At 40.5% G+C, this 12,518-nt stretch overlaps 1 protein-coding gene across 1 annotated transcript; it reads right to left on the bottom strand.

Moving 5' to 3' along the window:
• Nucleotides 1-855: 855 nt before the first annotated feature.
• LOC119791531 (integrin-linked kinase-associated serine/threonine phosphatase) lies at nucleotides 856-10,980 on the bottom strand. The gene is made up of 10 exons (XM_038297680.1): nucleotides 10,721-10,980; nucleotides 5,197-5,325; nucleotides 4,962-5,079; nucleotides 4,680-4,786; nucleotides 4,465-4,558; nucleotides 4,295-4,382; nucleotides 2,840-2,973; nucleotides 2,654-2,773; nucleotides 1,549-1,630; nucleotides 856-1,073 (listed from the first exon to the last, which is right to left on the bottom strand). The coding sequence occupies exons 1-10, from the start codon at nucleotides 10,761-10,763 to the stop codon at nucleotides 933-935; spliced, it is 1,056 nt and encodes a 351-aa protein (XP_038153608.1). The 5' UTR covers nucleotides 10,764-10,980; the 3' UTR covers nucleotides 856-932.
• Between the last annotated feature and the right edge of the window lie 1,538 nt (nucleotides 10,981-12,518).

Raw genomic sequence — 12,518 nt, 5'->3', positions numbered from 1 at the left:
CGGCTCGGAGTGGAACTGCACCCACTGAGAGCCTCTAACAGTGATGATTCACTAAAACACTAAAGGAAATAATAAATATAAGACTTTAATTAGATCTATAATGTAATTTAGCAAAGTTCTGTGTTTATTAGCAATAAATAATATATTCTAACGCTTAGCTTTAAAAATGTATACATTAAATGATAAACATTTTTATTATAATGTATTTATTCAAAATAAAAAGATAAAAAAATAGAGTGGTGTCTTTTTTTTTTTTATTCATCTGGTGGAAAAATAATCTCAAAGATTAACTGCCTCAACAAGTTGAAAAAACTCAATTGGGCCTATTGTATATAATGAGCCTAAAAAATTTTTTAAGTCATTTTTACTCTCATGTTTTAATCCACCTCACATATCTGCATTCAAATTAACAAACTGGAATAATGTTTTCATTCTTGCAACCTTAAAAAATCTTTTAAGGTTTTTATACTACTAATTAATTAATCTTGAGAAATTATCAGGACTTATTTTTGTTGCATACATTTTTAATCATTTTTTAAAATGCAATTAGAATTAAAAACTATATATATTTTAAAAATGATTTTCATTATTTTGTTGCCAAATATGTATTTTTATCAGTTCTTAGACTTTGATGAGATGTTTTGTTAAATGATAAAAAACTGTAAGGAAACAAATTGCTTTGAAACACTTTTAAAATGTTTGCTCTTTCGTTGCCCAATCTGACAGTAGTTTTCCTTCAACATCCAAACATGATGTATTAACGGTGTATAAATAATCAGAGTGAAATTAATAATCTCTAAGTGGACGTCCTGAAACTGTTTTTTAACTACTTAAAAATGTAAAACACACAAAGACTTAAAGAAAAAGATTTTATTGAAAACAACGAGACGTGCAGATGTGAGATCAGGGATAAGGATGAAGCATCTGAGGGCTCAGTGGCAGATGGAGACCAGGATGACGGTGACGTTGTCGGCACAGCCTCGTCTCACCGCCTCGCTGGCCAACTGCTGACATGCAGCTTCAAAACGAAGCTCCTCCTCCGTCAGATCTGCCCTCTGCTCCACGCTCGCCTCCTGCAGGAAGGAAACTTCCTATCAGATCTGAGTCGTTTCCAAGCAAACACGGAGTATTAGACACAGGCTAGAGATTTTCGTTTTTACAGGGAATAAAGTCGTAAAATTAAGAGAAAAAACTTGTATTTTAAGACAACTCTTACAAAAAGCCTTCCTCTAAAATGAGGAATGTCGAGCATCATGTGAAGTTATAATTTAGCTCTGGTTTGACAAAAAAGGAAATCTTTTAGCACAACTGGGCAGTAGGTCAAAGTGGACTCAGGTCGCTGTTTGGTGGAGCTGGTCGGCCGTCATCTGATGGTCGGAGCTCGAAGCTTTCTTTCTGAAACGGATTGTGCTATGATGACTTCATTGTCGTAATATTATGACTGTATTCTCATTATGTTATGACTTTATTCTCAAAATAAAAAAAATTCTAGTCTGGCCCTAATCCGTCATACCAAGCAGGTTTAAAGCTTTAAAATGAAAATAATACCTGGAGGATTTTGAGGACAAACTTCACGGCTTCATCAGCTGAAAACACCTTAAACAAACCGTCACAGGCCAGGAGGATGAACCTGCAGACAAACAGCCTTTATTCATGTGTCTGCTTAACCGAGCAGAGGTCAAAGGGCAGATATGGCGCAGATATTTTGGAAATGAAATCTTAAAAAAAGCAAACCTTAAATAAACGTTTAAAAAACTTTTTTATAAAATTTTATATTTTCAAATTTATTCTTTAAGATTTATTTTTTTTATATTTTAATTTATTGATTTTATTTTTCTGAATTTCTGCTTTTCAGATCTTTACTATTTTTTCAACTTTGGTCTCAGATCATATTCTCTTCACTTAAAGCCAAATCCAAACGTTCAGTCTTGACCAATAAAAATGTTGCCTTCGTCCATCAGACCAATAGAAATGCATAAAAAAAAACAAAAAGAAAACAAACAGTTAAACAAAATTCAGCAAAATAAAATATGACTAATATGAAAAAAAGATAATAGATAAGAGGAAACAGGATTTTTTTTCAAATTTCCATTTAGAAAACATGTTTTTTTTGCAACAATAATGGATCAAAATTCCCTCCATTCAGCATCTGAAGGAAACACTGCTTCATTAGAACTAAGTGGTGACCAGTATTCTTTTCTTTCTGCTGAAATGTTAAAGTTCACATGTTAGTTCTGATATTTCGGGTTCAGGATTTTTTTTTTACCTAAAACCCAGATGTTCCACAGCGACCGCTTGTTTACAGCTGGTATTCTTGTCTATTTAGGGTCCGTTTCTCAATTCACTAAAACGGGAGTATGGACTCGTGTCCTCGCCAAGGATGTTCTTGAGAAGAACACAAGAAAGTGTGGACTCTGGGAGAACGGGAGCACGCAGCATAAATATGGGTCAATTAGAACAGTGCTAAGACTGAGACTGAGGACATTTCACGAGTGCACAAGCACATGAGAACACACAAGTACACAAATAGAGAAACGGCCAGGCTCTCACCCCCTAGGATAGGAGGGAGTCACCTTAGCAACCAGGGGCATCATGGCTGCCTCCTGCCTGCTTAAATTTCTGCTCCTCACTGATTCTGAGCAGTTGTTCTTGCCTGTCGTTAGCAGTTAGCTGACACCTCCTCACATCAGGCGTCGAAATGATTCCGCAGCGTTTGTACTGCCCGTCACCGATGGAGCGGGACACCTCCAGGACGCCGAGCACCCGGCCGTCTCTGTGGGAAGACAGCCAAGTCAGATTTGTTTGGGTGAGGACGGGGTTCCGTCAGACGGTGACCCACCTGACGGTGCCGCCGGCTCTCTGGATCCTCATCCGCTCCTCATAGATGGTCGGGTTGTGTTCCTTGCTGAGAGCCAGAGTGACCGGCTTCTTCTGATCGTCTGCAGCCGCCGCCTCCATCCGACACAGCACCGCCTGCAGACACATGGCCAGATTCCTCACATCATCCTGCTGCTCTTTAGGAACATCCTGGAAAGCCTCTATAACAGAGGTCACGGATTAGCAGACCACGGTAAAGCCATTCGTAGCGTCCGGCTCTAGGCTACACGTGATACAAATTATCCAATGAGCTACTCTCAGTCTGGGTTGCTGCTGCTGCTACTTTTAGACACAGCAGGCAAACTTGTAGCAAGCCGGGCGATGGAAAAGAAGGAGAAGATGATGAGAAAAAGAGAGCAGAGAAAGTGTGGACTGCTGGAAGAACTGCGGTGAACTGGTGACAGAATAAGGAAACGGTGCTCAAAGATGACCCTGCACATTTAGAGTATGTTTGGCTCAACCTGCTGCTGTGAAGCAGGATTCTCCACCATGAACAGAATCAAAAATAAATCTGGATCCAGGCTCCAAATGAGCTCCTTGATATGAGCTTTAGAATGGCTTAGTCTCTATTCAAACCCAGGTTTAAAGCCTTGCAGGGCAGCATAAAGCCCACTGCCAACATTAACCCTTTATAGGGAAGTTAGTGTATTTGATCTCTTGCATAACCCTTACAAATAGAGTCCCTCCTCCATCCCTCACTGAGGTCTAGAAGCACAAGATCTATATCCAGCCATTCAGCAAAGATCCTGCTACATGGCTGTACATCTTATTTTGGCATTTGACCAATTAGATGAGCCCTTGAATGATTTATTACATACACTGGAAAAATTATCCAGAAACAAGTAAAAATTTCTTAATTAAGTGTATTTACTCTTAATTTCAGAAGTTAAATGAGATGATTTGCCAATGGAATGAGTATTCTTACTCTTAAAATAAGATAATTAGATAATATGCACTTGAAACAAGACAATCCAGTTGTTTTTCTTATTTAAAATCTAAATTGTGTTGTTCCATTGGCTAAATGTATCTTTCAAAATGTATATCACTGAGAGCTCTATAACGAGTTAAGCCATAAAAAAGAGAAAAAGAAAAGAAAAAAAAAAGGTCAGATGTTTTATAAAATACATGAACCGGTAAATTATCTTTATACCAAAGTGAAGGATTGTTTTTCTCTACTTCAAAAACAATTTAGATTTTCAAATTGAAAAACTTTCTATTTTTTTTATTCTCAATTAAAAAAGTTATTGTATAAAATGGATACAAAATACCTGCTTTTTATTTCAGTGTTAAATTCTGTTTAAAGTAACAGATTATAATAAAAATGTCTCCGGACAGTTACTGGTTGATGATTTTCTTTATTGGGACCCCGCTGTTGTTTAATTGGTTAGCCCTGCTATAGAGGACCGATCCAGCTCACCCTGCTGTCTCCCAGGTTGGCTGCATACACCATGTCGTCCACCACCAGGACGCACGTAGCCGTAGATCCGTCCTTCCAGGCCGGCTTCCTGTTCACAGAAACATGGCTGCATCTCAGCTCTGAGACAGAAAAGGAAACTAAAAGTTTCTTTGTCAGATCTAGAATCTTACTGGCTGGATGCTTTTTTCAGGAAGTCTTCATCTGTCTGCCGGAAAGTGTCCAGGAGACATTTCTTCAGTAGCTTGTCCAGATTCTCATTGTCTCCTGAAACAGAAAAAAAAGGGCTGAATTAAAGCAGACTGTCGTCCATCTGAGGGTTTCCCTGAAGTTCTGATCCAGACTTTGGCTTCAGGAGAAGCGAAATCCCAGCAGGAAGAAACCTCACCAGTGGGGAACTTCTTGGCCAGATTCAGGTGAAGGTTTTCTGCAGCGTATCGAGACGCTCGAGCTCCGCCGTGTCCGTCAAACACGGCAAAGTAGGAGACCTGAGACCTGCGGAGACAAAGAGACACAGACAGCAGCTGAGAGGCTCGTCACCTGAGAACAGGTGGAAACTGAACAGTTAAAATCCAGAAACCACAAAGAAATCCAGACTACAGGAAGGAACCAGGACCAGATCAGCATTTTGGCCGAACAGGTTGGATCAGAGCGTATTGGGAAGTCTTACACGTGTCCCGGCAGCGAGGACAGACAGCTGCTCATGTCGGGTAGCAGCACATGAGCGTCCTGCATCTCCTCACGTTCCCCGCGCCTCGCCGCCACGTAGCCTTTGAGCCGGGGAAGATCTGCGGGAAACAAACAGAGCGGGTCCAGCTGCTGCGGCGCCTCGTCTTACTCAGCGTCTGAGAGCTTTGATCAGAGCAAAGGAAGAAAACAAACATTGTGCTGCAACAGCTGAAAACCTTCTCTACAAACTTTCTTGATCTCATCCTTCTCCTCTTCCTTCTCGGCATCCTCTCGCCTCCGTTTGAACTTTCTGTCCTCCTCTTCATCCTTGGCGACCTGCGGCTGAGTAGCGACGGCGGATGGAGCTGGAGACCGAAAAGAAAAACATTAAAATAAAAGAATGTGGCTTCCATTGATCCCCCACTGCCTCTGCAGCTCGTTTCTCTTGTCCGTCTGCCTGTTACTATTTCTTTAGTTTGTTTCCTACAACTGCTCCTCTTAAGCCCTATTTACAGCACGCTCTGAAAACCGATCCGTGCAGAGCTTGGATCAGTTAACCGTGCTGAGCTCGGCTCCTTACGACTGTTTAAGGCCAATTTATGCTTCTGACGCATAGCCTCAGCAACTGTCAAATCTGCCCGAGTGCGCGACCACGCCCCCTGCTAACAGCTACGCGTCGAACGGTCGCAAACTCGCACAGACCTAAGGCGGAAGTGCGCGGACAAAAAGCAGCTGTGATTGGTCCTTGGTGCCTTTCCAGCTGTCTATGTGGTCATCCTTCTCGATTCAGTGCCGGGGCGCGCCATTTTTTTAAAACCGAGGAACAACTACGACGAAACGTTAATCCAGGAGGTTCGGAAGTACAACCACTTATACGATGCCTCAGAAAAATTATATAAATAAATATATCCTCTTCGATGTCTTCCAACTCTAGATACATCTCCATGACCATGATATCTTGCAGACGCGCCATTGTTGTTTTGGAAGATAAACGTTTCAGCCAGTGCCGCCAAAGTTCTCACGAGTTCTTGAATAGGCTCCCCCCTTGCGCTCTGGTGGGAAACCTCTATGCGTCCCTAGAAATTCCAGAACGATGGTGCAGAAGCATAGCAACAAAACTGGTTTGCGACCAGACCCAAGCGACATTTGATGTGTGCGGTTGCAGAAGTCTAATCTGCCCTTTATACACCACGCTAGCACGGTTCCTCGCCTCCTAGTGGCGATCTATGGTACTACTGCTCTCTAGAGGAAATCAAGCAAACCAATATGGCGGCGCCCGTAACATTCAGGAAATGTTGTTATAATTGTGATGTTTCGTTGTTTGCGGAGAGTCAGGTGCAGAAGGCAGCCTTTGGTGAATTTACTTGACAGTCGACTTTTGGGAAGTGGATACGACAAACGATAGTCTAATCAGGGCTTACAGACACAGGAATAAAACGACAGGTTGAGGTTCATCACACTGCTAAGCAGAATCATCACTGGAAATCCTTCCAAAAAATTAAAAACAATCCACTGGACTTGGTGTCTGAGTTTGAAGACGTTTCACTTCCCATCCAGGAAGCTTTTTTAATTCAAAATGTCAGGAAGAGCGTTGAGTTCGAGGTTTTATACAGCAGCCCAACAAAACCTTGTTTTTGTTTTGAAAACATGCAAATTGGAACAAAGGGGTCCAATCATTTGGAATGGGGGTCGTTTGGCTACTTTTGTTAGACTGCAATGCCCCATACCCATCTAAGTGTCTGAATGGTTGGTCGTTAAAAAAAACGGTAATGTAAAGGGCTGGTTATCCTCCCACAGCACTGTGTCGCAGTGAACTTGTCGCAGATATTTTAGATTTATGCCCAATATTGAAGCGTGGTCTGTGCTGTTGTTCCACGCTACAACGCAAGAGGGACAACCAGGAACTAGCTGTGGGTCTAGATACGGCCAAGGTGGTGAGGAAGTGAGGGCAAGTTTGTGGGACAACAGGGACATGAGAGTGAAAAAGAGCGGGGATCCAGGTGGAAAAATGGTCCTTGCGGTCTCTCGCTCTTCTAGCTGGTCCAACTTCACAAGTTGTTTTGCACAATGGTCGTCATATAAACCATTGTGTCAGTGAGCCCCAGGGCAGCTGTGGCTACAATGTAGCTTGCCACCATCAGTGTGTGAGTGTGTGTGTGAATGGGTGAATGAATGTAGTGTAAAGCGCTTTGGTCAAGTCTCCTAACTTGAATAAAGGCGCTATATAAGTACATGCCATTTACCATTTACCAAAACGAGCCGGTAAGGTACCAAACAGGAAATGCGCATGATGTAGAGCGGATGTAGATTTGACCAATCAGAGGCCTCCTGTCTGCGGCACTGTCTGCCTTCAGTTACAATTTTGGAGAGGTGCAGCAGAGTGTTTGCGGAAGGGGGACATCTGCGTTCACTACGACACGCAGACGATCTAGTTTCTGAGTATAAATCAGCCTTTCCTGGGGTTTCAGTTTATCTGATCAATATTAACCTCCTGACAGAAACTCCTTCACAACACGAGTCTACAGACAAGTTTTAATTCGACCACGCATGAGATTTTTTTTAAGTAAGAGTAACCAATTCCAGGAAATCCAGCCAAAGCTTAATTAATTATTTTTCTGTCTTTTGAGGCATTCTGAGGAGGACATGTAGGTCCGCTTTCAATCAGTCTTCTGCTTGCCAACCAAGGTTGTTTGGATTTTACAAAACTGAGATTTGAACCATTTTTAATCTTTCATACACATCATCCACTCAGTGGCAGCACTGAATCAAATTTACAAAGGGTGCAAGAGTGAGTACGATTTTTTTTTATGTGGGCACTGAATGAGAGAATGAAACAAGCCAGAAGTTCACCATTTGCTTTAAATTCAGAGTGCCAATTTTGCCCTGCCACCACAAGATTCAATTCGCCAAGAGCCATAATAAAGATGTAATAAGTAGTGAAAGCCAATTTATAGAATTTAATAGAAAAATTATCAAGTAACCTTTTACAAAGAAAAATATATATTTTTAGAAAGAGTCAAGCAGGACGAGTCCCCAATATAAAAAGGAGAACAACAGCTGTTAGCCTAATTAAAGCTATAACTTAGTTTAAGCTAAAAGTAGTGATGGGTTCATTAACACCGATGGGTGGAGCCCATAGAGCCAAACAGAAAGTAATGTGACCGATATTTGTGTTTAGAAATGCATCTGTCAACATGATGCATCTGCTAAAATCTTTTGCTGTTTATCATTAAAATAATCAAGAACGTTGTAGCAGCCTAAAAGGAATAGGAACGTTTCAGCCGTTGAGTTTTTATTAAAATTTTCTCGATGTGTCATACTTACCTCTGTTATCATTGAACTTATCTACATTAAGCTAATTTCAAATGACTCTTAGTTGATTTACTGTTTTTACTATACTTATTGTTCTAAAAATATGATTTAAAATCCGAGTCCACAAGCATCCTCATTCACATTTGCCCCCTAAATTTTCACATTATTTTTTACATTATTTATTGGCTGCATCTAAATTTATCAAAAATATTTTCAATTTGAACATAGAAATGAAATAATACAATGTAACCGACAATAACTTAAATGATATCACTGTACTAGGTCATTAAATCAACCAGAAAAGCTGCCTGTAGTGTCTTTAATTGGCCAGCAGGTGTCAGTATTCTGTAAGAAAGGATCAATGCTGCATCAATACAGTTTGGCTTCAAATGAACCTATCGGTTGCAGTTACTGTTCCAACTTTAGGGGGTGCGTTATCATTTTATCATTTAGGAAGAATTTTAATTTAGATCCAATGATGACTAAAACTCCAGACACTGGATACATTTTTCTTTTTCTTTCTTTTTTTTTAAAATCCATTTGGGAATTTAAAATTTTGAAGAACATGATTAAATGCAGTTATGAGATTTTTAGTGGGATAAATCATACTTCTTTATGCTGGTGAAGATTCTCAGTGATTTAGGTCAGAGTCTTTCCAAAAAAGGAATAAAAAAAGAATCCACTGGACTTTGTATTGCAGACTTAGCACGCATTCAAAGGGGCGGATCCATTTGTACTGTTCAATCTGCATGTTTTCGAAGCCAAAGGCTTTGTTTTTAATCCTCTCTATAAAGCCTCAAACTCCATGCTATTTCTGACATTTTTAATTGAAAAAGCTTCCTCAGGGTTTATACAAGGAGCTACTTTAATTTAATGCTTTTTAATGCCCCTTTAATGCTGTTAGGAATAAGAACCAATGACTCTCATATATATCAGGGGTGTAAACGACACCCATCATGGTGATTCAGCATCAATTTCCTAACGCAACGATTCCATTATTCTCGATATTCAGGAATACACCACGATACAATTCGATTAATTGGTTAATTTGTTTTTTACCTTACAGGCTAGACAATGTTTCAAATTTGAAATAAATCAATGAAATCTGTAATATCATTATGCATTGTATTTGAGAAACAAGAGGAAATAACAGAAGTAGCAACGTTGTTCCAGGAGCAAATGGATAAAAATAGACCAGAGGAATTAAATAAATAAATAAATGAATCGATACTCATATTGATGCATCTGATTGTCAGCTGTTGGATCGATGCATCGATACAAAACCATTATTATTATTTACACCCTTATTATATATATTTATATATAAATAAACATAGCAAAATCCTTCATGGACAGGCTGCAGTCCTGAATTCCTCGTTTTCCAGCCATCTTTGTTGAAATTTTCATTTTCCCGTTCTCCAGCTTTTTCTCCGCCTCGACCTTCTTTTCCATCGGCTTTACTTACGATCAACCGGAAGCATTTCCACGCAAATATATGGCAATACAATATATCTGACATTTTAAATGCCACGATAATCACATTTAATGAATTTCAATAACAAATAAGGCCTTAATTTAAAAATAATAATAATTCAATGATTTTTAATGAGCTGCAGAAACTCCGTTTGTTGATGGGAAGCTAAAGATCTTAAAATTTGGAAACAAAGTCCAGTGAATTGTTTTTCAACTTTTCTGGAATTAAACACTTCTTTATCTAACTGGTGAAGAAGCTGATTTTAAAGGAGTTTATTCCTTATTTGTGATTTTGGGGCCAGAATTGGGCTGTAGGCAGTTACAGTCAGTAAATTTAAACTGCAGACCATTTTCCAACTGATCGTTAATGGGTCTTTTTTCATTATCAAGATAATATTACCTGCTATCAACAAGATTTAAGGATCATGTCACCCAGCCATATCCAGGAAAAACCCTAATCTGTTTATAGGATATTTATTTTGTATTATATTTTCATGAAAGGATCCAGGACCGGTTCTATGGGGACACGGGCCCCTGTTGGCCCCTGTCGCCCATGACTCCACTTTGAACAGCAGGTGTCTTTACTGTGATTATAAAGATTTATTGTTTTTCCCTATAAATGATTATTATTTATCTCCAACCTCTGCGGGTGATCGTAGAACTGAGGTGTTCATTGTTAGGATTAACGATTAAGCCAACATCTGTACAGATGTTTCTTATTCTGCAGCAACATCGCTGCTTTCTTTATGCATCTGAAGCCAGTTTGGTTCTGGATCAACCAGTTTAAATAAACAGTGCAGGTTTGATTGCTGCTGCAGCAGCGGTGGTGGTTCTGGTTCTGAGCCCTCAGTTCGTCCTGCTCTGCAGTCAGAGGAAACAGCAGCGCTGCTGGGCTTTCCAGTTAAACCCAGTCTGGTTCTGACCCACTGCGTCTCTGAGCTCAGCAGCTGCCGGTACCGTTCACCGTGGACTCACCGGAGGTCTGAGTCGGTTCTGGCAGGTCGTCGAACAGGTCCATTGTTGTCCTGGATTAGCCTAGCAGCTAACAGGCTAACTAACCTCCAGTTCGGTTCCACTATGTCTCTATGGTTAACAGTTCTCACTCGAACCACTAGAGGTTCGGCCTTAAACCTGCATTAAACCGGTTCCGACGGTAAATTTGTGCGCAAATGGACCGGTTCGTATGAAAACGCGGATTTCTTCTTCTTCGTGATGTTCTAATGGCGGTTGGTAAACCACATTTGAAGTCACATGACCGCCACCTACCGGAGGAATATGAACTGGATATGGTCTACAATATACAGGTGCTGGTCATAAAATGAAAAAGTAGATTGATTTCAGTAATTCCATTTAAAAAGTGAAACTTGTATATTATATTCATACATTACATACAAACTCATATATTTCAGATGTTTATTTTGTTTAATTTTGATGATTACAAATGACAACAAATGAAAATCTCAAATTCATCATATCAGAAAATTAGAATATTACTGAAGACCAATAAAAACAAAGGATTTATAGAAATGTTGGCCAACTGAAAAGTATGAACATGAAAAGTATGAGCATGTACAGCACTCAGTATTTAGTTGGGCCTCCTTTGGCCTGTATTACTGCAGCAATGCGGCGTGGCATGGAGTCGATCAGTCTGTGGCACTGCTCAGGTGTTATGATAGCCCAGGTTGCTCTAATAGTGGCTTTTAGCTCTTCTGAATTGTTGGGTCTGGTGTATTGCATCTTCTTCTTCACAATACCCCATAGATTTTCTATGGGGTTAAGGTCAGGAGAGTTTGCTGGCCAATTAAGAACAGGGATACCATGGTCCTTCAACCAGGTACTGGTAGCTTTGGCACTGTGTGCAGGTGCCAAGTCCTGTTGGAAAATGAAATCTGCATCTCCAAAAAGTTGGTCAGCTGCAGGAAGCATGAAGTGCTCTAAAACTTCCTGGTATGTGGCTGCGTTGACCCTGGACCTCAGAAAACACAATGGACCAACACCAGCAGATGACATGGCACCCCAAACCATCACTGACTGTGGAAACTTTACACTGGACTTCAAGCAACGTGGATGAAGTGCCTCTCTTCTTTTCCTCCAGACTCTGGGACCTTGATTTCCAAAGGAAATGCAAAATTTACTTTCATCAGAGAACATGACTTTGGACCACTCACCAGCAGTCCAGTCCTGTTTCTCTTTAGCCCAGGCAAGACGCTTCTGACGCTGTCTGTGGTTCAAGAGTGGCTTGACACCAGGAATGCGACAGCAGAAACCCATGTCTTTCATACGTCTGTGTGTGGTGGTTCTTGAAGCACTCACTCCAGCTGCAGTCCACTCTTTGTGAATCTCCCCCACATTTTTGAAGGGGTTTTGTTTCACAATCCTCTCCAGGGTGCGGTTATCTCTCTTGCTTGTACACTTTTTTCCACCACATCTTTTCCTTCCCTTCGCCTCTCTATTAATGTGCTTGGACACTGAGCTCTGTGAACAGCCAGCCTCTTTAGCGATGACCTTTTGTGTCTTGCCCTCCTTGTGCAAGGTGCCGATGGTCGTCTTTTGGACAACTGTCAAGTCAGCAGTCTTCCCCATGATTGTGTAGCCTATAGAACTAGACTGAAAGACCATTTAAAGGCTTTTGCAGGTGGTTTGAGTTAATTAGCTGATTAGAGTGTGGCACCAGGGGCCATCAATTTTGAACCTTTTCACAATATTCTAATTTTCTGATATGATGAATTTGAGATTTTCATTTGTTGTCATTTGTAATCATCAAAATTAAACA

This window comes from Cyprinodon tularosa, unplaced genomic scaffold (assembly GCF_016077235.1).
Source record: "Cyprinodon tularosa strain WSP-4 unplaced genomic scaffold, ASM1607723v1 ctg394, whole genome shotgun sequence".
In the NCBI taxonomy this organism is placed as follows: Eukaryota; Metazoa; Chordata; class Actinopteri; order Cyprinodontiformes; family Cyprinodontidae; genus Cyprinodon; species Cyprinodon tularosa.
The sequence above is the reverse complement of the archived record's forward strand: the minus strand, read 5'-3'. Positions and strand labels throughout refer to the sequence as shown.